Source organism: Belonocnema kinseyi, chromosome 5 (assembly GCF_010883055.1).
Source record: "Belonocnema kinseyi isolate 2016_QV_RU_SX_M_011 chromosome 5, B_treatae_v1, whole genome shotgun sequence".
Lineage (NCBI taxonomy): Eukaryota > Metazoa > Arthropoda > Insecta > Hymenoptera > Cynipidae > Belonocnema > Belonocnema kinseyi.
In genome coordinates this window covers 113195972-113223204 of record NC_046661.1, presented here as the reverse complement: position 1 = coordinate 113223204, position 27233 = coordinate 113195972, and the positions used below count along the sequence as shown (strand labels likewise).

Sequence of the window (27233 nt, the reverse complement as noted above, 5' to 3'; positions counted from 1 at the left end):
TTTTTTTTATTAACATTGGTCATCGGATTCGCGGTTCGTGATGGCAGAATAATCAGCAAGCCTCGCGATATGATAACAAGGATTATAGAAGAGATTTTTGGTGGGATGTGATTAACAATTATTCTTTCTAAATTCTTGTGCTCGGCGAATCCCTGAAGAGACTTCAACGACCGCGTCTCGTCGTCACTGGATTCTTGACTTGTTTCGTATTCGTCGACTCGACTCGGCTATTGACTCGAACGCTTCACTTCGCTGATCGATGCCATCCTCGTCGATTCCGGTTGCTGGTTATGCCAACCGGGCATTCTCGTCTGCTCTATCGACTGTAATGAGAAAGCAAATATTGTACTTTTCCTAACTATTATTTCTTTAAATCACAACACTTTTATTTCGAGCTGTTACTTCAAAGCGAAAAGTTCACCACTAACCATTTTCATGCACTGAATTTCAGAATTTACAAGAATTCAAAAGTATTCGAAACAAATCATGGTGAGTTCACAAAGCGCAAAAAGAATTCTGGGAGACTTTAAGAACTTCCAGGGGAATTCAAATTTATTCATGATGAGTTCAAAAGAATCCAAGGAGACTTAAAATATATTTATTTTCAACCAAATATTTGATTTATGAACCAAAAACATTAATTTTCTACCACAAGAGATTAACTTTCAACACAAATGTGTTAGAAAGTTTTAGAAAAGTTAAATTTTCAACAACAAAAAAATATAATTTTTAACCAATCAGTTGCATTTACAACTAAATAGTTAAACTTTCAAGCAAAAGAAGCTAAAGTTAAAAAAAGATGAATTTTTAACCAAACAGGTAAGTTTTCAATTCACAAAGATTAATGCCCAAGTCAAAAAGACGATTTTTCAATGAAAGTGTTGAATTTTCAAATAAAAGGTTAACTTTTAACCAAATCATTTAATTTTCTACCAAAATAGTTGAATTATTTACAGAAAAATATGAACCTTCGACTCAGAAGATTAATTTTCTACCATAATAGACGAATTTTTTACCATACAGTTGAATTTTCAATCTAAAAAAGTGAATTTTCATACCAAAAAAGACGAATTTTGAACATAAAAATTACATTTCATCACAATAAGTTTAATTTTGAACAGAAAAAGATGAATCTTATGTTAAGAAGATATATTTCCTACCAAAAGAGGTAAATTTCGAACCAAATAGTTAAATTTTCAAACAAAAAGATGAACTTTTAACACAAAAAGATGAATCTTCAACTAAGAAAATCTATTTTTTTTACCAAAACAGACGAATTTTCAAACTAAAAAGATGCATTTTCAACCGAAAAATATGAACCTTAAACCAATAAGATTAATTTTTTTACCAAAAAAGAGGAATTTTCAATTTAATAGTTCAATTTTCAATGAAAAAGATGAATTTTCACCAATGAAATGTAATAGTTAAATTTGCTACTGAAACATTAAATTTTCAAGAAAAAAAAATTAATTTTCAATCAAATAGTTAAATTTTCAACAAAGTAACTTAACTATCAACCAAGCAGTAACGATGCATTCGTAACAAAAAATATGATTGTTAATACTTCAACCAAACAAAATTTAATTTAAAATTTTAAAAAACAGTTGAATTATACCAAAAAAGACGAATTTACAAGCCAATAGTTTAATCCTCAATTAAAATCAGTTAATTTCAAACCAAACAATTGGATTTTTACCCAAATCCGATGAACTTTTAAACAAAAAAGACAACAAGTAAGAAAAAATGTTCAGTAAAGAAAAAAAAAATCAGCTGAAAGAAATGAATTCTGAACCAAAAATATTATAGCAGAGACTTTTCCATTGAAAATAATTAACTTTCAACCACAAAATGTGACTTCTACCAAAATATGAAATTTCTATCTAAAAAGACGAATGTTCAACAAAACAGTAATACTTTCTAAAAAAAAAGTTTTTTTTAACACAGAATAGTTGAATTTTTATCAAAATAGTAGAATTTTTAATCAAGGGAGATGGATTCTGAACGGAAAATATAATATTAGACTTTTCAATTAAGAAAAATGAACTCTCAACCAAAAAAGATGAATTTTCTATCAAAAGATGAGTTTTCAATAAAAAAAAGAGAAGAATTTTCAATAAATTTAACGACCAAAAATGTGACTATAACAAACAAGTTGAATTTTCAACAAAATAATTGAATTTTCATAAAAAATTTGAAATTTTTAACCGAAAGTGATGAATTATATTAGATGGTTCTATTAATTCATTTCGTATTTTTTTTTAAGCGAATAAATGAGAAAAAGGGGAAGGTTCTTGAAAACAGGGTAAAAAAAGATGAATTCGTTAAAAAAGGAATATAAAGAGGGAAAAAAGAGCCGGTTGAGTCTTATATATTTCTTAGAGTTTCTGAAAGCAACTTAATCCTGAACTGAATACAATTTAGAAGGATGTATTGTCTTTTTTACCGAGTTTTTGTGGTCCTTGGCCATGTTGATCAAAAGGGAGTGGCTGCGGATGCTAAACGGCCTCAACTCCGGATCTCGACTAGGACCATCAACCGTATCGACGTTACTGCTGCGGAACAACAGAAAGACCGAATATAATTTTCATTCTTTATAAAAAAAAAAATTAAAATTAAAAAATTAAAACAACTCCGAGGCCGAGGACCATTTGCGACTTGTGCCGGAAAAGGAGAGTCACGAAGCACCTGGTTCAGTGCGGTGCTGTGCGGTGCCAAGTCATATCGATCACGATTGTAGAATAAAGTTAGCGTGATAGTTACCTCGAACGTAATTCCTTCTGCTTCCGTTTACAGTGAATGTAAGCCGCTATGCAAATGATAACGACGAGGAATACTGCTATCGTGGCACCACCAGCGATGCTAGCAGTCTCTAGCATTATCCGCTGCCGAGAAGCTGCAATTTCACAAAAAAAAAAAAAAAAAGAAAAATTATTAATCGAGGTCGGCTACTTGCTGGATACTAAATTTCCATTCTCACGTATCTAGAATCCAGAGAAGCATTTCCTACTTTAAATAGCTCTAATCGATAAAATGAATTAAATTAATCATCCAACTGCATATTCAATAATTAGGGTGTCTATACTCAATTGCTGGAAAGAAATTGCCTGACAACTCCAGGTTTTTTTCCCGGTATCTCAAGCTTTTTCCAGATTTTTTAAACAATCGACTTGGAATATGTATACAGTTTCAGGAGTTTATTATAAATGATGTTTTTGTTTTCCTTTCTTGGGTTTCAATTCATATTTTTAATTCAGAAAGCTTTGACCAATTATATTACAAGATATTCTTAAATGTATCAGCACCATCGATTAATTAAAGAACTATATAATACTAAAAACATAATTAATAATTTCTTCCATATCTCTCTAAAATCCCTGAACATGAATAATAACTCAAACCATTTTTTATTTTACATTCTCATATTTGAAATTCGATGCACATTTAGTTCAATTTTTAACCAAATAGTTGAATTTTGAACTAAAAAAGATCTGTTTTTAATTAAAAAAAACATAGTCAAATTTTCAATTAAAAATAGTTTATATAAAGTAATTATTAATTCTCAAACTGGAATGGTTGAATTTTTAATTAAGAAGATTAATTTCTACAAAAAAAGAGGAATTTTTAACAAAATACATGAATTATCAAATAAAATAGATAATTTGTCAACCGAAAATTAAATAGTTAAATTTTCAATTCACAAGAAAATTAATTTTAATTAAAAAAAGCTAATTTTCAAAAAAAAAATAGTTACATTTTCAAACGAAGTGATGAATTTTCAATTAAAATTATTAACCTTTAACTGGAATAGTTGCATATTAAAAAAAGGAGACAAATTTTCAACTAAAATGATGAATTTCCAATCAAGAAGATTAATCTCTACAAAAAGAAGAATTTTCAACTAAAAAACATAATTTTTTGAACCAGAAATTAACTAGTTCAATTTCTAGTTAAAGAAATCAATGCTGAATCACAGAAATAAATTTTCAACAAAAACGATGGAATATTCAACTTAAATAGTTACATTTTTCGTTAAAAAGTGATATTTCAAACAGAAAATTTCAACAAAATAGTTCATGTTTTCACTAAAATAGTTAATTGTTCAGTAAAAAAATTAGACTTTAGCTAAATAAAAAACAAATTTTCTACAAAATAGCTCAATTTTACTTAAGGATACGAATTTTCAATCAAAATGATAAATATTCCCTTAAAATGACAAGTTTTCAACTGGAATAGTTGAATTTGAAACAAAAAAGATGAATTTTCGCCTAAAATAATTATTATTTAACTTTAATTAATTTTCAACCATAAAGATGAACTTTCGAACAAAAAAATCATTCTTAATAAAGTAATTTAACTCTAAACCAATTTATCAAATTTTCATTCCAAAAATGATTTTGATTTTTAACCAAAAATTTAAAACCAAAAAATTTGTTTTCAACAAAATAGTTAAATACAGTAATATAATGCTACTTTTACAAGTAAAAAATCCTTGCTTTTTAATTTTATATTGCAATTAAAAACAAAATTCCCCTGAAATTTCCAGGTTTTTCCAGGTATATAAAAATTCCCTGTCAATTCCAGGTTTTCCAGACAGGATAGACACCCTGGTAACAAAATAATCTTGGCATCAAAATAACAAATCAATTATTTTGATCTTTTGAAATTGTTCACTATTTTCAATTGGAAACTTTTGAATTGTAAGGCTTTAAAGATTGAACATTCTTAATTTATAAAATCAGGACTTTTTCTATCATCCTTATATATCAATGATCGTTTAAACATTTTTTTTGTAAGATTACTTTAGTCAAACAGTTCAATTTAATGTGAACCTCTAATCTTTTTCTATTCCTTAAATACATTTAAATTTATACTTACGTAAATAGGAACCATCCAAATCTTTGAACTCGCACCTCTGTCCAATGAACCCATTAGCACATCTGTAACAAAAAGAAAAGGATACGAAATTAATACATAGTGTATCTAATGTAAGCGAAAAATCAAATTTCAAATACAATAGAACAGTGACTATCTAGATTCTATAATATCGATATTCGATAATCCGCGTAAAATTTAAATCCTCCAGAAATGAGTGCAAAGAAAAATAGACTTAAATGCCCAAGGTGAAATTATTGGTTCACGATAATTAGCAAGATTCTCACGATTTCTCGATTATACACTGATTATTTAAAATGAAACTTATCTTTCACCACCTCATATTTCCTTTAAACCAAACTTAAATAGAATTTCAAAAAGACAAATATGATATATTATTAAAACAATTTCTCAGATTCTATTGACAGGGATCACAATCTGTCCCACTTTTTCTAATTATATTTTTCCCTCTTCTTTCCCTAAATTAACAAAAAATACCCTTAAAACACCTTAAATCCCCCCTTTTCACTTAAAAAAAAGTCTAGATTCATTTTTTAAGAATCACAAACAGAAAATAAAGAAATTAGGAAAGAAGACGCCTTTAAAAAGATTCTTTTTGACTATACCAAATTGTTGCATTTTCACACAAAAAGATAAAGTTTTAATCAAAAAGATGAATTTTCTACCATAAAAGGCAAATTTTTAACTCAATAGATAAATTACCAACTAAGTAGATTAATCATCAAACAAAACAAAAAATAATTTAAAAAAAAGTAATTTAACTATTACCAAAGTAGTTGAATGTTTAATAAAAATATACAAATTCACAAAGAAAAATTCAATAGTTGACATTCTAACAAAAAATTGTAATTTTTAATAAACACAGTATAATTCATTCAAAAAATACGAATTTTCAACCAAAAAAGACTTCAGTAGATAAAAAAAAACGTCAAACAAATGGTTGAATTTAAAAGCAAAAAATACGAATTTCCAACCAAATCCTTACATTTTTTTTTAAATCACGAATTTTTAACAAATTAGTTTAACTTTTAGCCAAGTAGTTGAATTTTCATACAAAAAACATTAGTTAACAATGAAAAACGTAATAGTTGATCATTTAAATTAAAAATAAAAAATAGTTGGATTTTAGCAGCAATCAACAAAATACACCCATTTTCCAACAAATAGTTAAATTTTGTACAGAAATATTTAATTTTTGGCCCGAAAATACGATTTTTCTACAAAACAGTTAATTCTTTATAACCAAAAAAAGATTTTACAGTCAAGAGAGAAAAATATTGCAACCAAATTGTTGAATTTTCAACAATAAAAAAAAGAATTTTCAACAGAAAATTTAGATTTTCAATCACAGAGATACAATTTTGACTAAAATTAAGGATTTTGAACTAAAACGATGGACTCATTTGTTGAGAATTTATTTTTTTTGTCGAAGATTCAACATTTAACCATGTAGTTCAATGTTTTACGAAAAACATGAATTCTCAATGAAGAATTTAATTGTTGATATAAAACGATATACATTTGAAATTAAAAAGAGTTGAATTCATTGAAAAAAGACTAAATTTCGACCGCGTGGTTGATGTTTCTACAAGAATAGTTCAATTTTCCACCAATCATAAATTAAAACAATGACTCAGTTTTTCGTCTTTTTAACTATCTCAGGGTTTTGTACTGACAAAAATACATTTAAATATTCCATTTTTTATTGAAAATTGATCTGTTTTAGTTGAACATTCAACTATTTGCTTGAAAGTGGAATAACTATATTCTAAATTAATGTTTTTGTTATTGAAGATTCATCATTTTGGTTGAAAACTATTTACCAGTCTTTGATCTTCTTATCACGAAATACCTATATTATATCAAAAGTTTTAAACAATAATTGAAATCCTCTTTTTCAGGAAAAATTCCCTGTATTATCTAAAATTGAACTCCTGAACTGCTGTGATTTCTGTATAGAGGGAGAATTTAATTCTTCTCGTGGGAATTTTCTTGGGAAATTGCCGTTCTGTTTGGAATCTCGAAAACGTGATTTTGGTTAAATCCGACAATTCCACCTTGCACATCGAAAGTTTTCGTGAAAATTGAGAAACAAGTGTCTTGGCCGACCTCCCGCTATTTTCCCAGGACTATTCTCACGACCTGGAAAGCGATTCGATTTTCTCATGGCCGTGTTTCTATGAGGAGTTTGATGGTTGAAATTCTTTCGGAGGACGTGTCGTCTCGGCAAGGTGGAGGATTAGGGAACAAATACTCCCCAGCCCTATTCCTATTTCCTATTCCCCATTGCCTGCTCCCTCCGCACAATGATAATTATTCCTGCGGGTTCGCGTTACGATTCACCACGCACCCTTGGGAACAATTGCGTGCGTGCTTCGACGTGTTTTACGATTTACGCGACCACCACAATTTCCAGAGCAAAAAGAAAATCATCGAACCGTTCCGAATTTCGGAAAATTTCATCTTTTCGGACAGTTAATAGCTTCTTTTGTTTTCCTTTCTAAGTTGAAATAACATAGTGAAAATCGTATAATTGGAAATAAAGTTCCCTCTAATTCTAATACCCGGGTGTCTACTCAAATCCTGGAAAAAATTCCCGAACAATTCCTGGTTTTTTTCCATGTAATCGACTCGGAATTTGTATAAAAATTTGCCAGTTTATTAAAAATGATGTTACCTTTCTAGGGATGCAATTAATATTTTAAATTTATAAAACTTTGAAAAATTGTATTACAAGTTATTCTTAAATATATTAGCACCATCGATTAATTAAATGATTAAATAATACTAAAAAAAAAAATTATTCACTTCTTAAATTTGTAATATATATAAAATTCAGTGTATATTTAGTTGAATTTTCAACCAAATACTTGAATTTTAAAGTAAAAAAGATCAATTGTCAACCAAAAATAGAAGTAAAATTTTCAGTTAAAAATATATAACTTTCCACAGAAAAAAAAAACAGTATTAATTAAAGTGATGAATTTTCAACTGAAATGGTGAATCTTCAATTGGGATATGTAATTTTAAACGAAAAAGATTAATGTCTAACGGATAGCTTCATTTTCAACTAAATAGTTTTATTTTCAACCGAAAAGATGAATTTGCAACCAAAAAGATTAATTTCTAAAAAAAATACAAATTTTGAACAAAAACACATGAATTACTAAATAAAATAGATAATATGTCATCTAAAAACTGAATAGTTCAATTTTCAGTTGAAAAAAGAAAGTTCAACAAAAGAAATAATTTTCCAACCAAAATGATAAATCTTAAACTGGAATAGATGCATTAAAAAAATGAATTTCAAACAGGAGTTTTATTTGCAACCAAATAGTTTTATTTTAAACCGAAAAAATTAATTTTTAACTGTACTACTTCAATTTTCAACTAAAAAGATTACATTAAAAAAAAAAAAAAATAGTTTTCAAACACGAAGATTAATTATCTGTCAAAAAAGTCGATTTTTTAACTAAAAGCATATATTTTTAACTGAAAAAGGTCAATTTGCAACCTAAAATAGAATAAATAAATTTTCAGTTTACAAAAGTAGTTATTTATATCAGAAAAGACGAAAGACGAATTTCAAACTAAAAAAATTTTTTTAAACAAAAAATTATTAGTTAATTTTTAGTATAAGGCTATGTTTGCAAATAAAAAATAATTTTTATTAAATTTCATATTGCAATTCAGGAAAAAAGTTAAGCACGGTCTCGAAAAAATTGCCTCATATTTCCAGTAGGCTAGACACCCTGAATACTTCAATCCTTATTCCCCAGAATCTTGTATATCTAATTTGGAAAATTTCCGTTTTCGAAATATCGGTTTTATATTTTTAGGTATTCGAAAAATTAATTTTTTAATTAATATTGGAAGGCTTTCCAATTTTAAGCTTGGGAGTATTAATTAAAAATAATTGTGAGAAAAATTCGAACTTCTAGGAAATTCAATATCTTCTTTAGTTTTTTTTTCCAAGTTGAAATGAAAAAAATTATACTTGGAAGTAATTACATTTACTCAAAATGGACGCCAATTTTAATGGCACAACTTTCAAATTGGGAATTTTGCAACGGTATATGCTATTATATCAGGAGATTTAAACATTAGTAGTTATTAAAAACAAGGCAAATTTAAATATTTGCAAGATTAAAAATGTTTAAATTAGAACTCCAGTGGAACTCTTCGCGCAAGTCCTGTGACACCTACCTGCGGTGCAGCGTCATTTCTCAGAAGGGCTATAGAAGGAAAGGCTATTGAAAGGTTTCACTGTATTTTAAACGGAAGGCTTGCAAATTTAAAGGATTTTAAAGGTTTTTGTTTTCACCGGCAAAAAGCCTTAAGAAAGTTATTAATTTAATTTTTAAAGTGGTAAAACTGGATTACAGAAAATTAGAAAGATCTGCTAAAGTTTCCTTAAATTTCTTATATTAAATTATATATATATATGGAATTTTGCAAAAAACGACCATAAAGGCATTTTTCCTTTAAATAACTCGTTTTTCATTACTATCTTCAGTAAATTCTAGTAAAAAAAAATTAAATAAATTATTGTAAATTTTAAAAACCTTTAAAATTTTTAATTTACCAAGATCAAAATTTACAATTCATAATTTTACAATATTGGGTTATCTTTCAATTTTCCAGCGTAATTTTTTATGAAGTGTTTCGTCGTCCCGAAATTCGGGATGAGTAGTCAAATGTTTTTCATAAGCTTGGCTAGTCGTCCTGAATTTCCGGGACGACTAGTCCATCCTCTTTTCCAACTCCCCGAATTTTTCGGGGCGTCTAGACGTAGCCATTTTTTTAACTTCAGAAATCCTCTGAATTGCATATTTTTATAATTGGAATAAAGAAAACCCAACGATTCAAGCTTAGCTTAAACCTTTAAATTTCAGGCGAATCAAAAATCATGAAATACAATATAAAATGAGACGTATGACATATCGCCCTCATTTCTAACTGAACAGTCATATTTCAAGGAAAAATCCGAGGAATTCGGCTCGTGACTTTCTTCCTAGTTCTTGACGTTGGCCGGTAGCCGAGGGGGACCCCCTATTTTCTGGAATTTACGGGAGCTTTTCGTGTCCGCACATTTTTATCCCTCCTTTATTCTACATAGTAATCGTGCACCAATCCATGTCTACCTCCTCAGGACTATTTATCCGTGTTGGTGCCACGTAACTCGCTTCAGAAGTGCTTCACGTCACGAAACCCTAGCTCACATAATACTGGACAGGTACGATTTTTGCGAATAGATTAACTCCACGATTTAATAGCAAGATTCCCTAGAAATTCCGATTTTCTGACAAGATCGCAAAAAGTTCAGTTTTTCTTTAAATTACTCAGAAATACCAATGAGACATTTTTTACAAAACAAGAAATCCATTTGAAATTAAAATAAAGCATACGATATTCTACTTATATCAAATTATTAATTTAAAAGCATTACTAAAAACTTCAAAAATAAGAAAATAAAATCTAACCATTTAAATTTTGCGCCAGAATCACGATGTGCCACACATGAACATAACCTCTAACGAGTTTCAAGATTCATAACGTGCAAAACTCATCGTTGGTGGCAGCATTGAGCCGAGTATTAGACCCTCTGTCAATGAGGTACAAATTTCAAGAAAAAAATGTTTTGATTAAGTATAAAGTTACATTTATATCTTGTAAACATAAAAAAATACATTTTTGAAACTTTATTAATAGTTATCATAGGGGCTATTCACAAAATAAGCGATGTAAAAGTTTTATGAATCCTTTTATATAATTCCATATAGTTCACAATATATGCCATTGTGTGAATAATTTTTACAAAAAGTATAAATTACTTTCGTGTACAAGAACTAAAAACATATTTGAAGTTCATTTACCCTCATATATTTATTTAAAAGCAACCAAATACCAAGCGCCATATTGAATTTCGTCTCTCAGCGACAGTGGATCTATACTGGGCTCGATGCTGCCACCTATTATTAGTTTTGCATCATGTACCCCACATTTTGTATTGTAACTTCAACCACCTGCTAACTTCACTGCGTTGACTGGAGAGGGGAAAACGATGTATCAAATGCATGGGATTCGTTCCATCTTTGACCTATTTTGTTAATATCTTCGTAAGATCAAGTTTTTTCTATATAAGTTTGGAAATTATTATTTATTTTTTAAGAACTATTTAATTAAATAATAAAATGACAATAATAATCATTCATTACGAAGATATTACTCAGCAAAGTGAAGTTAGCTAGTGGTTGAAGTGAAACCTCATGCTGGCGCGAAATTTAAATTGCAATATATTCTCTTTTCGTTTGAAACCTTTCTAGCAGTATTTTCTTTAAAAAAAAACCGTTATAACCCTCCTTAGCTCATTCCAACCCCCATTGCCTAAATTTTTCCCCCCTAATTTTTCGTTTCAAATCCATTCTTCATTGTTCAAGGACTCATTTGCCTTCTACGAAGCAATCATTGTAAATAAAAGCTTTAATCGAGGCACACGTTGCTGGTACGTGCAAAGAGTGACAGAAAAGAGGGGCAAGACAAGGTAAGGCCCTGGGGGGTTAGAGGGGGGTGGGTACAGTGTTCGCTCAGGCTTCCTATTTCCCACGGTGTTTGCTTTGTCGACCGCGATCTGTCGGCTTAAGACTGGGACGCAGGTTTTTCGTCTCGCTCCAAGTGAGTTCACTACGCCTCGATCGAACTTATGGTCTTGTTTCCACGATTAAGACGCCAAGGCTGATTTTTCACCGCTACTTCCCGATCCGATCCCCCCACGGTGTCGATCAACCACCCACCGAGAAGTTTCTGGTCATCTGCGATTAACGACGTACAAATCGTTTCCAGGAGTTCGATCGTTGCCTCAACGATTAAATCGGTTTTATGTACAATCACAAGACTAAGATTGGATACAATTTATTTTCCGAAGTGAAGTAAACCGAAAAAATAAAATCTTATAATTTGAATTTCGCGCCAGGATTCGCAATGCCACGTTTAGAAATAACCTCTAAAGTCAAAGTCCTTTTGGCGCGAAATTTAAATGATTGTCAAACTAAAAATTGTTGCAATAAGTAAAACGACAAACTGTTAAAGATAGATCAATTAAAATGGTAATATCTCATGATTATGAAACTGAAATTAATTGTACCCTCTCACACAAAAGAATTAATTTTGCTTTCTCCATTCGATGCTCGAATAGTTTCGATTCATAAAAAAAATATAACAATTTCCACGGTCAAGACGAAGAGGCTGATTGTGCACTGCTACGTTTTCACCATCTCTCTTAGTTCTTGCCCCCGCCCCCGTAGCGAACTATCATCGCTTATCGACCCACAGACTTCCACGAGGTTGCCGACGATTCGTGATCAGTAACATTAATTAAATTCCACGGCCTTCTTATCGATCAACAATACAATAGTTTGAATTTAAATCGATGAAATTATTCCATCTGGCTAAAAAGCTAAATGATTGAATTTCAGCTTTAAACAAATATATACGTTTCCTACCCAAATTTGAATCTTTCTTTTAACTAAAGAGAAAATAACATTGTGCTCATTCAATATTGCGCCAAACTGATCTCACAATTAGAGGTTATGCTGAAGTGTGGTACAACTATCTCTGGCGCGAAAGTAAAATTCGTAAATGTTCTTTCAGTGTTGTAAAACATCTTTCGCTAAAAGAAATTGATCGAAATGGAATATTTCAGTATTAGGATAAATAAGTCTCGAATGTAGACCAATTGCATTTCCTGGGGTGAAATTTACATCCGAGCTGACGAGTTGCGTGTGTCACGTGCCAGGGTTCGTGGAGAGCAGCGTAAAAAAAAGCAGTGAACACCGCAAAACTGTGATTACAGCTCGTGCATGGAATGGGATCGCAGTTCCTAATGAAAAGAAGTCAATGTTTCTGTTCCTCTCAGTGGCGTTAACTGCCTCCAAGCATGTGGCAGGTGGTAGTTTCGCCAACAGCGATAAAGAATAAGGAGCAATGAAACGAAAAAGAAAGGGAAAAAAGAAGCACAATAAGAAAGGCTTTATGTGACCGAAATGTTTGTAAGTTGTACTTACAGGCAGTTGTACAGAAGGGACTCGACGATTTTCACGGTGAAGCATGTGGCCCCATTTAGACAGTACCACTGTGCATAATCCGGCGGGCATGTGTACATGTGGAATGTGATGTTCGGCCGTTGCGTCACCGTCGGCGGCCGCGGTTTCGGCGTTGACCGCGACGAGCACGCGTCTGAAAAATAAAAAAATAAATACATTTTTTAAAAACAATTCTTATATTCAGAATAGGTTTAAACTAGAGAGATTAGATAGAGTGATAATATAAGACAGTAGGAATTCAGAAAGGTTTTTGAGGATTCTTGAATTTACCGCCACTCATTCTGGCGCGCAATTTAATAAAGATCCTTTATTTAAAATTTATTTAAACAAATTTCAAGAATTTTAAATTGTACAACTTTAAAATTGAGGTTACTCTACATTCGAAAATTATCGACATAAAAATCGTTCGAATTGAAAATGTATCTTAATCTACAATCTTGCAATTCAAACCTCGCGCCACACTGAGCTTAAACTAAAAGTTTGGGATTGTCAATTACGGCGGGAAATTCAAATACAAGGGCTGTACTTTATCTGTAATCTTTTTTTGGGAAAATGGAAACCTGAACGTGCAGGGAGTTTTTGATTGGGCCGCGGCATTCTTTGGGCTATGTACAAAGGTACACGTGCCCTGGCCGTGCATCTGTATTCTCTATCGAGGAAGTTTGGGACGGCAGATTGTAAAATTTCAACAGGTGACAGATAGCGGACCCGTCACGGGCAGGCAGATGCGATGCAGCAGTTCTGGGCACAAGGCTCCGCGTGTTAGAGAGCCGCCGCCATGCCTGGGCCTCGGGCCCACTCTTCTCGACTCTGCAAACACAGGCAACGACTGCACGCGCGCCATAGCAGATATCACACAAACATATATATCGGGCCCTAAGCCCCCTCCCCCCACCCTACCCAAGAATCGCAAACGCGCCCACGAAAATGCATACATAGTCGTGCAAACACGCATGTGTGTATATAGATATATACTGGCGTATATTCTACAAACACACTAGCTTCTACACGAGTAGTCAAACACAAACGAGGGACAGGGCACTCCCGTCGAGTTTAGAATACCCAAGCTATTGTACTTGACCAAACTGGAAGCCGTCGAAAATTCTAAAGGGGCCCGTGCAAGCGGCTAAGGCCCCACTCGCCCCACCCCTCGTCTGACCCTAATTCTTGCCTCTTGGAGCCCTCTTTTAACCACCCCCGGTGTGCCAATAATGGGATAAATACCGTGCACCCATTAGTTGTTAAACAACTTAATCGATTACCCCTGCGATACACAAAACCTTTGGAAAACTTGCTCGAATTGCGAAAAAACGATTTTAAATTGAAAATAAAAGAGACTGAGATGGAATTGGGATTTAGTGTTGATTTAGGATTTTCATTTTAGAAACTGGAAGTTTGCTAACGTATCGAGTGTTTTCAATTGATTGGAAACCTTTCAAATTTATCATTGAATTAAAAACCCTTTCAAATTCGAAGGTTTCACATTTTGATTGCTTCAACGCTTTTAATTATTTATTCAAATACCTCGTGATTTTTTAAATTAATTGTAAAGTTTCCAAATGTAGAGATTTAACAATTTTGAAGTTTCGAAATTGTACAGCTAAATTTTGCGCGATTAGATTTTTTTTTAATTTTAAATTTTTTACGCTTTTGAATGAGAATTGATCACAACTTCGATATCAAAATAACATATATTGCAATAAGAGTATTTTTTTCAACATTAGTTTAAGAATTTGCATTTTACTGAAAATGTCTAAATTTGAAGAACCTAGATTTTCTTAGCCACCAGTAGTTTTCATATTTATACCATACCATTTTTTTAAAAATGTAATGTAGATTATTTAAAATCTGAAAACCTTGCATTAAAAAATGTACAAAAATAGATATTTATAATAAAATGCGATATACTGTATGTAAATTTTTTTTTAAATTATTCTTTTCCAATAACTTTAATCAAACATTTTTTAAAAAGTTAATTTACATACATTTTCTATTAAAATATTGTGTTAATAACACTTTTTTTTTAAATTATTACATATCTATTAGTCGAAAATCCAAAGAGTAACAAAACAAAAATTTGCATTCTAGTAACAAATTTTAAAGAATAACTTGATTAATTAATTTTGATCAAGCAATTGATACTGAAGATGAAGTAACTGAATCATACTGATATAACATCTTCAAAATTTAGCTCCAGTAACTTTTAAATCCGCCGATTTTGACTCAATGCGGCTAGAAATTCCCGAGACTATAAATAGAAATTCTATTGAATTATAAAATCCGATAAATTTTTCCACCTGATAATTATTTTACTTAATACAGTAATTTTCTTATCTAAATCGAATTTATATGTTTAAAATGTTTAGTCTAGTCTAGACTTCATCAATTTTGAAATTTTTTATTTTAAAATTACATTAAAATCTACAGTTCACCCTAAAAACAATATTTTCAAAGATTGCCTCACAAAGAACAAATCTTCCATCAAAGCTACATGAATTAACTGAAAATAAAACAAAAACTATGGTGTTCGAAGGAAAGAGTGAGAAAACGCTATGCAATATTTTATTAAATGATGAGAGAATTGAACAAGTTGATAAGTTTGTATACCTTGGTAGCTTATTTACTAGGGACGGGAAGATAGATGAGGAATTAGATAGACGAATAAATAAAGGTAAGAAGATTATTGGTAGAGCAGGTCTCTTATTAGAAGTAAAAATATATCAAATAAAGCTAAAATGGCAATACATATTTCTATATTTGTACCGACTGTACTATACGGAAGCGAGACATAGACTCTTCAAGAAAAAAATAAGAGTAAAATTAAAGCAATTGACATGAGATTCATGCGCATAATATGCGGGAAAACTCTGATGGACAAAGTAAGTAACGAGGTGATTCTAAAAGAATGTGGTGCAGAAGATACGCTAGTAGACACATGGGCAATAAATCGGTTAAGATGGTTCGGGCATGTTGAGAGAATGCCAAATGAACGACTAACGAAACAAGTGTGTAAAGGTAAAGTAAATGGCAGCGTGCCCAGAGGTAGACCGCGGAAAGAATGGTTAGAATGTGTGAATTAGATACTAGTTAGAAGAGACATAAGAAGTCACAGTGACACGAGAGCTTACATGAAAAAATGCATGGACATAAAAGGAGCTAGAGAAGTATGCCAGGACAGGAAAGTATGGCGGCAAATAGTTAATAAAAATAGTGTCAGCAGAGTGAATGACGCCTGAAACAAAAGACCTTGGCCACTAATGGACCCAAGTGGGGAACCTTACATAACGACTTTGTGAGGATCTTCACTTGGGGTGATTGCTAGAGAGATTGATCAGCAACCTGGGTCGAAGCAGTGTTGCGGAATGATCGTGTTATTTACATAAATAGCACGAGAAGTCTGGATCAATCTGAAAATTCTCTATCCCTTCCCCACATCACTCCTTTCCACACCAAGTGAGTCACGCTTACCCCGAAAGGGAAATGGCTTAATGGTGTAATAATAATAATTATTATATTATGTAGATTTTACATTCCTAAAAAAGTGAGACGCTGCTGGGAAATGATCAAAAGTTAAATATACACGAAACTGCGACTAATCATTCGTTACTTTATTAGGTTTGAACTGAATAAATAAAAAATTAATCGCAAATTGGATCAACGCATTTATCTATTTCAAAACTGATATTAGAAAGCCAAGAGTAGAATTTAAGTTGGCGAGAAGTTAAAACTCGACCTCGCTAAGTAAATTTCACAATTAGCGACAATATCTTCCTTTAACGAGTACGCTGAACGACGAATCAAGTGTTTGCGACGCGGCCATTATTTCGCAAGAATTTTACAATTATCTCGAGATGTCGGTACAGCAGAGTACAGAGAAACGTTATGTTTTCAAGGCGTGCTTTGAGGAAGAAATCAACCACGCGACAAACGTGCAAATTAGCTTTCCACGCTTTTTACTCGCTCTAAAAATGAAAGAAGACCAAATTAAAAAACAAAGTAAAACAGCAGCTAATAAAACTAAAAAAATACGAACTAAAAAACCGTTAAATCTTGAACTAAAAAATTCAAAATAAAAATACTAAAATCAACAAAACTCTGTTATTCTTCCCGCCTCTAATCCTTTCGTCAGCTTAGAAAATGTTTTAAACACGAGAAAGTGGCCACTCGCAAAACTCAGATATTTATCTCGTTGCCTCAGTTTCAGGATTTAGTGGGCTTTTGCCATTGACTAAATCCGGACAATCCCGTAAGCGGTTTTTCCCAAACCGAAATGAAGGCATTTCAATATCGCAGACTCGATTCCATTGTATCGGAAAAAAGGGGTTCCAATTTAGTCGTCTGACAAAACATTTTCCCAGTCTAGAAATGGAAATTGTACACAGTTCTCTTTGTGCATGCATGCGAATCTGCCTCGGGACTTTTGGGTTTCAGAATTTTAGTCCAGATATTTCCATAACAGTCTCCAATTTCTTAATACACCCGACGCCACTATTGTCCAGCTTGAAAATTGTCGTAATCCGACTTATATCCGACAACTCGTGTGTGAAATATTCCTGGAATCTCAGAGACAAGTTGGGAAAGAATTTTCTTTGTGCGTAGGAAATATATTATCAGAAAGGATAAGTAGGAAAGTAGAAAAACGAATTTTAAAGTTTTAAATCAAATGTTTCTTGGATACTGACCTGCCATACCGAAGAACGTGTAGGAGAGGATGAGCAGGGTGGCGAGGTAAGGCGGAATCTTGCATCCTCTCGTCATGGTTGTGACGGAAGGGTACGCAAGGTAGGGGGTTGGGGTAAAAGTGTCCTCGGAGTCACAGGACGGCACCCTGGACTCAAAATCTTGTCGTGGCCATTGCGACTGATTTGTACATTGTTGAGGATGGTGGGACGTATGGGGAAGGTGGTGGTGGTGATGATGGTGATGATGATGGGGATATTGCTCCTGGGAAGGATGATAGTGGTAGAGGTAGGGCTGCCCATGCTCCCTGTGACAGGAGGTGACGTCTTCGTCGCGACTGATCCTATGCCGACGCTCCTGCCTCCTCTGGTTCCATCGATCAAGCTTTACGCTCCTAATGTGAATTTCCTCCTGGAAATAAAAACTGAAGTCACGAACAATGCTACTGTAATAGTAGAATTCTTATTTTACAGGAAGGGGACCATCTTAACGTTATATCTGAACATCTTAGTACAAATAATCTGTAACAACAGAAAAACACTTTAATAATATTTGACCGATTAGAATCATATCTATCTGTAACAAGATGATATAATGAATCCCTAATAATTGACAAACGTTTCTCGTAGTCAATAATACATCATCAAAAGACATAAAAAAACAACAATCTACAACTATCTATAGCCAATAGCCAACTTGGCCATTGAAGTACGATCTCCAATAATAATAGCCATAAATGTTTCTCAAAATAATAATCTGCAACGATTCTTAATTAGAATCCTTAACTTTAATTCATAAGAACAACATCCTTGCTTGTTTGTACCTTTCCATTTAAAACAACATCACCTATACCATAGAGTTACAGCAATGTTAACAAGAGGATAATCTCTAACCTTCTCAAACTATATTTATCTGTAAGATTACAATTAAAAGAAAAGAAAATAATAATAATGAATTCGAAAGGGTAACTGTCCTCGAAATAACGGGCTTTAGCTACTTGACGTTAGAATACTAGAACATTCCGATAAGATTGCTATAGTTGAATTAAAAAAATAAAGTTATATTTACCTCCTCTACATCGGTACAGCATCCAATGAGGCCCGGAATGGCTGTTTCCAAGTGGCGCTCTTCAGCTCCCTCGGTTTCTCCTGCTGCTACCGCTGCAGCTTCTGTCGCCAGTCGTCCTTCTGCACCTGGCCCAGAACTTCGACGCACGTGCCGCCGCCTCCCTGTAACCAAATATCCGACCGCACGCGCGTTTACAGTGTGTTCTATCTTTCGAGGCGCCTCAGCGATCTACCATTTTACCCCCGTCTACTAACTACACCATCACTCGGCTGGCTGCCTTGCCTGTCTGGATGGGCCAAGGGCCTCTTTAATTTCGCCACCCCGGCGATGATCGAAGGGACGATTCGATCCCTTCATGATGATCCCCGGGGTGGCCCATCCTCGAGTGGAGATACTGATAGGCAGGTGGTATCGTCTTTTCTTCCGCCCCGTATCATTACCATCAACATTACTCATGGCTCATTTCATAGCCCTCAAAATTGGTTATATCAGAAAGGGAGGCAAACTTCAATTTTTAATTGAATTGGAGGCAAGATCTGGATCTCGAAATTAGCATTAGATGTTTTTAAATGTTAAGCAAAATATATTGTATGAGGAGAAAATTTCTAAATCTAACATGATAGTCACAAGTCAGTAAGTCTAGTTATTATGACATACACTATCCCGAGCCGGATGCAGATATTAACTAGAATAAAATATCGAGTGCAATCTTATTTTTTTCTACCAAGATATTTCTTTCTTTGCAATTTTTCCTTCGATTTCGAATTACGAGTAACAATTTTCTATTTCGGAAGGTCGCTAATGTTGAAGACTAATCTAAAATCACTTTCAGCGTCGGGATTCGACGACCTACATATAATTTCTGGACCGCGAAGAATGGAAAAGCGAAAGAGCTGCGGGGAAAAAGAGGAAAGAGGGGTAGGAGTGGGATCAATGGGTGGGGTGAACATCTGGTACTCGAAAGGATATATATTCAACGCAGGTCGCAACACGTTTCTCGTTTGCTTGACGAGTAACGGGTCGGAATCTTAAATGGGTTCGTTTTTTATGAGAAATTCTTGGTTCGATAGCGAATAGTGACCTTGTCCCTGTAATCGGTGCGTCATAAGCCACAGAACTTTCAATGTATGTTGCACTCCAACGAAACTGAATGAAAGGTCTTACGTCATATTCTCAGGCAACAGTGTTCATTAATAGCTTCTTGAATCATATTTTCAAAATCAATAATTATCGTTGTATCCTGGAGGAATAATTAAAAGAACTGTATTATTATCATTAATAGTTGATAGAGCGCAAATGTTCTAGATTTAGAATGCCGATTACGAGATCAGGTTCCACGTGTCGACACTCGTTAAAGTGCAAAGTGTGAAGACTATGCTTCCAACAAATCAAATAATGTATGAGTTTTTTTATGTATTTGCCAAAGAAGTCGATCTTAAAGAACATAGTAATAGTAATAGATATGAACAACCTGCCATATGTCCATTATGGAACGTGCGACTATTACCTCTATAGTGTGAAGTTTATTGGCTTAAGAGCAATTTAGCCCCTGGGAGTGAATAGCATATAACGTACTTTACTTTGCTTTCCCCCTTCGATAACAAAAGGTCGTATCAGGGCGAGATACCGCCTGATACGACCTCGAGACAATGTATGGGATTCATTACAAAATAGTCTCGTTGTGGTGTGAATCATGCTATTCGCAGAAGTAACTAGATCAATGGTCGCTTTTCTCAGGATGCATTATGAAAGTGTGAATACTAAAATATCTCAATAGGAGAATGAAAATTTGTTTTGATAAGGAAAGAAATCGCGGAGGCCGAGAATTTCTAGTGTCGTCAGCGAAACGGAAGTTACGCTGAAGCGCGCGCAATTATGAAATAACCTAAATTCGAGGCGGTTCGCAATTCGAGTTAAGATCGCTTCGTCGAGAAGCTGTTACATCGTATATCGTATAGCGAGGAGGGAAATAACCAATTATTAAAAGTGCATGTGGGCCGAATATTACCGCTTTGTGTCACCTACTTTAGAACAATGTCTCACACTCTTTACTTGCCCCCTGGCACCTTTGGGTTACGTTTTCATAAATTAAACATTTATAAGGTAAATCAATCTGACTCGAAGGAGCTTTAAACTTAATCTCACAGAAAAACCGAAAGATAAAATTTACATTGATTCCAGGTGAAAGATAAACAGTAACAAAAATTAACCTTGTCGGGATAATCTTTCGCCTTAAAATCACTCCATTTTTATTCGAGATGTAGCGATAATTGCGAAGCCAGCGCTATCTATCGTCGTTTAACTTAATTAAATTGGAGAGAACCGGGGATTCCCATCTGTCAGTTGCTTTTTGTTACATGGTATTAAGTAAGTTTTAATTCCACTACAATAGTCTAATTGATTTCCGAGGAGATATATCAGTAAGAACAATTTTTTGTTGTCTTTTCTGTTTCTGATTGTACATGTTTTCCCGAAATTTGCTCACTTCAGCGTAACGCAGTAGACGAGATGAGAATTATTCTGCTAAACTCAGTGAAACTTTTGCTGAAATATTTTTAATTTTTAACCGTTGCAAGTCTTGCCTGAAACAAATTTTTACTTTTTTTCTGAATTGTTTTAAATCTGGTATCCCGATTTATAGCTCTAATTCACTCATACATTGCCGTTTTCCCATTGCTGCTAAGGACGCCATAGCAGACGACAGCTTTTATTCCATTGAAGGATCAACTTTCGCCAAATAACATATAAACTTTAACAGCGGGAAATTTTACACGCAACAAAATTTAACTTCACATTTTTCTGTGCTCCTCTCCATCTTCTGAGTGCTTCAGACTGTTTATACTCAGAATATTTTCATTATAACCCATCCTCCCAGATCTTTTTTTTTTTAGATTCTTAGATCATCGTTTTAAGTTGGCGATATTGTGATAAAAAAAAGATAAACTGTAATTAACACCTTGTAAATTAAACATCAGAAAGGAAACTTTATTATGTGTGCTTCCGGGTAGATTTTGTCCAAGTTTTGTGTCACGTGTCTAAATTAAAAGAAAGGAAAAAGTAAGATAGCCTGATGCAAGGCTTGATGAAGTGATTTGTCATCCTTAAGTGTTTTTGAATTCCCATCCCTAAGGACCATCTGCCCCTCGAGATTTGTTTATCGAGAGTCAAACCCAAAATAGCATATTAAGAGACTTGTTTGGAAGGATGGAGGATTAGCTTAAGTGTTTTAAACTTTTAAATATTGTCGCTCTTTTCCGTTGATTATCAATCCTCTCGCGCAAAAAAGCACAACACTAAAACCCTTTGCGAACTCTGGTGCAACGAGTCATGAAATACCAGTGTTTCCGCTCAGGATTGAGTTCATTGTCAGGAAGATGGTTGTACCCAGCTTGATCTTGGCGCACGCCCGGCACGTGTCCCTTGAAAAAGCCGCCCCAACTAGAAATTTGCCAAGGCCCGAGGGAGAAGGCAAGCAAGGAAGGAAGGCATATCTCACAGCTGCGTCTCGTCCAAACACGGAAATTTATATATGTACCCATTTATATACCTCGAAAATCAGTGTTATTCCTCATTTTAAAAAATCAGCCTCTTGACGACTCGACGACGGACTCGAAAGTGAAAACACAACCTATCTCATATTCCCGGTTGTCAACACACGAGGAGTCTGTATAAACTAAACCAAATTCAAAGTATTAAATACACCCACGTGCCCTGCTGAAATTCCCCAACCCTCAGCGACCACCAGCTGAAACTAGACCGAGACTATGACTATGTATTCCGGATGCGGAATTTAAGGGAGAAAGGGGAAGAAAACTGGTCGAATGTCAGGAACTGAGGGGGAGGTGATGCAGGGTTGCCAAGCCGATTGGAGTTAATACTTTTTTTTTTTTGTAATGAAGACCGATTCTGACACTTTTTTCTAACGCAACCGACTGCAACATTTGATGAAACTAGTTATTGTGACCAACCATTCATTACTAGACAATGATGAAGAATTCAACCGATTCCTGGAATTTGGAGACAGTTGCAGCTATTATATGTTCTGGAATTGGAATTTAAACACAAAGTATCGAAAATCCCTGGATTTGGAATAAGGCCGGGGATTGCGGGGCGTGCAAAGTTAAACCCAGCGAAAAACAGGTATAATAATGGTTGCTATAGTGCATTCGGCAGCTGCGAGCGATGAATACACATTACGCACACGACATGTGCGATGCCTTCTTCTTGGGAGTGCGAGCATGAGCGTATACGCGCGAGCACGATGGAGGGCCTATTTAGCAGAAGACGTACCCCAAGAGACCATAGATGTGTAGACCACACCCTCGCATATCCATACATACTCAATAATACAATATATATTCATATTCAATAAAGCACATGTATACCATATGCATATTGCATATATATATATATATATTTGTTGAGATGCGTGAAACGATATTAAAGAATCTTCAACTATTCAGTGATCCAACCCTTCGGGGGAAGCACTTTCCATCAGCAAATCCCTATGATCACCTAACTCAGCCCCCAGGGGGGAGCACCTTTTCCACCTTCAGCTCAATATTTCTGTTATGCTCAAATAGTCATGCTGGGAACGATTTGTTTCAAGGTTCAAGGTCCGAGACGGAGATTAGGTGAGAGGGAATCACTCTCGAGAATCTGATGAGTTTCAATTATTCAAATTAGGGCAGGGGTGAATTAATGAACGGATAAGCGACGGGGTGTCCAGAATGGGGAAACGAAGGGTGTGGAGATGTTTGTTTTTGGCTCGAGACCAAGAGAGCGGAACCAGGGTGGTCAGTAAAATCTAAGAAAAAGATTACCGATTTTTTTTCGCTTTGCAAAAAATGCTTAGAGCAATAAAATTATATATTCAAAGTTTCAAAGCTAATCTTTTGTTCTAATTTTTTCGGAGCATAATATTTTTTATTCAAACATTTACAATTTGTCTTTAAATTAAAGTTCTAAGAGTTTCAAAATTAAATACTTTAAAAAAAAAGTTAATAGGTAGACAACTTTTAAATTAGAACCACTTAGAATTTTATTTTATTTCGAAATAAATTTAAATACTAAACATTCAAGACAGAGATTTTTTTTAAGTAATAATTTTGAAAAAACAATAAAAATAGCACATTTTTAAATTTGTAATTTTCTGGATATTGTACATTTAAAAATAAGAGACTTAAAAAGTAATATTCTCAAATTTAGGCTTTCGAAACTGAAAAATATTTTATTTTAGGCTTCAAAAATTAAGAAAGTTAATAAAAATTAGAATAGATTCAAAATAAAAGGGTTCTAAATTTTCAAAAATTTTAAAATAGGACTCTGAAGTTTAATTATTGAACATTCATAATAATTGTCAAAATGCGCCTTTTACTGATCAAATTGCGATCCTTTTAATTTTAGTTGCAAAATTAAAATCTTGGAATAAAAAATATTTAATTCAGAAGAATTTATTTATGTATCGACTTATCTAATTTACAATTAAGACTTCTATTAATGATTTTCCGATAAAAAAGTACACTTTTTATCGATTGCAATTTAAACTAATATATTTGAACATTTTCTTAACGTTTTAGTTTACAAATTGTTTAATTTCGAGCATATGTAGAGTAATCGTCACTTATGGAAGTCTTACACCATCAGTCAAGTCTTTGTAAACTGTATACAGTCCCACTTTTTTGCACTTGACACATTCTGCACTTAGGATTTTTGTTTCATTTTTCCGAACGAGCATTTTAAGCTTGTGACATTTTTAGCATAGAATTTTTTATTAGCAGAATAAAATTATTTTAGATTAAAATTACGAAACTGTAAATTTATTTATTTATTTCAACCAAAGAAGATGACTTTTCTACCATAAGAGATGAATTTTCAATCCAAAAGGTCGAATTCTCAAACAAATAGTTGTTTTTAACTGAAAAGAAAAATTGTCAACAAAAAATGGAATAGTTAAATTTTCGGTAAAGAAACACGAATTTTGAACAAACTAGTCAAATTTTTAACCAAAGAGATGAATTTTGCAACGAAAAATAAGAATTTTGAATAGAGATTTTTCCATCAAAGAACAAATAAAAGTTTATCCAAACTGTTGAGCTTTCAAACACATAGACGAATTTTCTATAAAACAGTCGATTATTCAACCGGAAAAGTTGCATTTTTAACCAAAAATAGGACATTTTAAACCACGAAGATTAGTTCCTACCAAAAAGGACGAATTTTTAACAAAACAGTTGAATCGATTTAATAAAAACAGATATTTTTTAACAAAAAAGTTGAATTTTTATCAAAAAAAAAGATGAAATTTATACTGAAAGAGAGACTTTTCAAATAAAAATGAAATTTTTTTAACATAAGCTGGAATTTTAAGCAAAATGTTGAATTTCAGCGGTAAAAAGACGAAATTTTGTACAAAACAGTTACATTTTTAATAAAAAAATTAATTTCAACCAAATAGTTAAATTCTTAGTGAAAAAAAAAATAATGTTTAACCTAAAAAGATGAATGATCAAAAAAAATGTCACAGTTAATATTTCAACCTAAAATAGTTTAATTAAAAATGTAAAAAAAGTGGAATTTAACCAATGGGGACAAAATTTTAACCAAGTCTTGAATACTCAATTAAATCAGATTAATTTTCATCCGAACAGTTACTTTAAAAAAAAAAACACAATGAATTTATCTTCGACCAAAAACAAAACGAATTTCTAACATAATAGGAGAATTTTCAATCAAATAAATAAATTTTCAAACGAAGTAGGCAGTTCAATTTTGGACCAAATAGTTTAATTTTCTGCCTCATTGTTATATTTTCGGGACAGACAGATTTTTCACCAAATTTTCAGTCAAGAAAGAAAAACAATGTTAATTGAAATGTTTTAACTATACCCTCCCCCATGTAAGGGAGCGTACAAAAATCACTAAACGAAAAATTAGATCAATGGGCCGTTAATCCCCATACTGAAGCGCAGTATATAAAAAATTGCAACGCAGTTATGAAACATTAAAAAGTTTGATCTCTCAGAACCAGGGTATTACATAAGAAAAATATCGATATTTGCGATATTTCGATATTGAATCATTTGATTCAATGAAATAATATTGAACCATGCAGAAAAAAGTTAAGGGCAGGTAATAGAGCCGAAAATTCGTTTACGAAAGATGCGTGTACCTACACGTATGGCAGCTGCGAGTCACTGAATACGCGCACGTGGCACATGTGCCGATCCTCATTCCTCGTCTTCGGCATGTGTTCGCAAACGATTCCGCTCATATGAGCATTGGCTCGAAAAATTATGAAAACATGTTTGCCCGATAGTATGGCATTTTTTTCTTTTTTGCATGTAGGTGGAAATGGATTTATGCACACAGGCCGACAGTGCCATAAAATATTAGTAGCATTCGTTGGTTCTTACGATCTTAATCTTTTAATGTTAATGATGATAAATGAGATGAAATCAGTTCCTGTGACAAATTACATAAGACTAGCAGTAAATGCTTCGCGCATGTTCACGTCTCTGGATTTTTCTTTTCTATCATTAAAAAGATCAATCAGTTAAAAATCCATTATGAAAAATATTTTTTAAATATTAAGTTTACAAATTTTCTGATAAAATAGTCAATAATTTCGAATTAATAGAGTTTTAAAAATAAAAAAATAAAACAATTTTGAATTGAAAACGTTCTAAATCAAACAATTTTAGAAAAGGTAACATTAGAAATGGGACAATATTTCGAATGGAATAAAAGTGTTTAAAATGGAATAATTAAAAATTTAAAAAATTTAATCATATAAGTTCTAAAAACTGAAAGCAGTCGGACTAAAAATTTTAAAATTATGGACAATTTCATTAGAAAGAAGTTGAAATTGCATCAATTCTAATCCAAAGCGTTTCAAATTGAACAATTATCTTTTGTATTAAAAAAACTTGAAATTGAATGATCTCAGATTAAAATTTCGAAATTACGACAATTTCAAAACGTTCATAATTGAATATTTAGGCATTTCCTCTTCAACCACCAGCTAACTTCAGTTCGTTGAGTGCTGAGGTGAAAGCAATGGACCAAATGCAAGGGACAAAAATTGATTTGTGTAATGTCTTCTTAATGAATAAATAATTATTTTCATTTTATTAGTTCATTAAATAGTTCTTAAAAGATTTAAAAAAATAATAAAAGAGTTTAAATTAAACTCATGTTAACCCTTAAACGGCCAAAACGCCACTACCGACACACTGCTTTTCAACGGCCAATAACTAAGACTATTCGACACTAGAAAAAATTCAGACACATATATTTTTATTGCTTAGGATCTCTTCTTTCCGACGGTGCCAATGAAATTCTTCAAAAAATTTATTTATTATCCCAAAATGCAGTTTAAACAAAAATAAACGTGATTTTTCGTGCCTATTTTTTTTGTGAACCATTTTCCAAAGCTTTTCGAGTCTGTAATTAACCTGGAATCTCACTAACCGGTGGAATAAATGTCTA

The 27233-nt window shown here is 32.9% G+C and overlaps 1 protein-coding gene across 3 annotated transcripts in view; it reads right to left on the bottom strand.

Annotated features, from left to right (window-relative positions):
• The window catches only part of LOC117172873, a 60450-nt gene continuing 33217 nt past the window's right edge, over window positions 1-27233 (bottom strand). For all 3 annotated transcript variants that reach the window (XM_033361143.1, XM_033361144.1, XM_033361145.1), the window contains 7 exons: window positions 18744-18904; window positions 17678-18086; window positions 12957-13128; window positions 4876-4937; window positions 2761-2893; window positions 2444-2552; window positions 1-323 (listed from right to left, as the gene is read on the bottom strand). In XM_033361143.1, coding sequence (XP_033217034.1) covers window positions 228-323; window positions 2444-2552; window positions 2761-2893; window positions 4876-4937; window positions 12957-13128; window positions 17678-18086; window positions 18744-18904 — 1142 coding nt within the window. In that variant the 3' untranslated portion in view covers window positions 1-227. The remainder of the gene's footprint in view (window positions 324-2443; window positions 2553-2760; window positions 2894-4875; window positions 4938-12956; window positions 13129-17677; window positions 18087-18743; window positions 18905-27233) is intronic.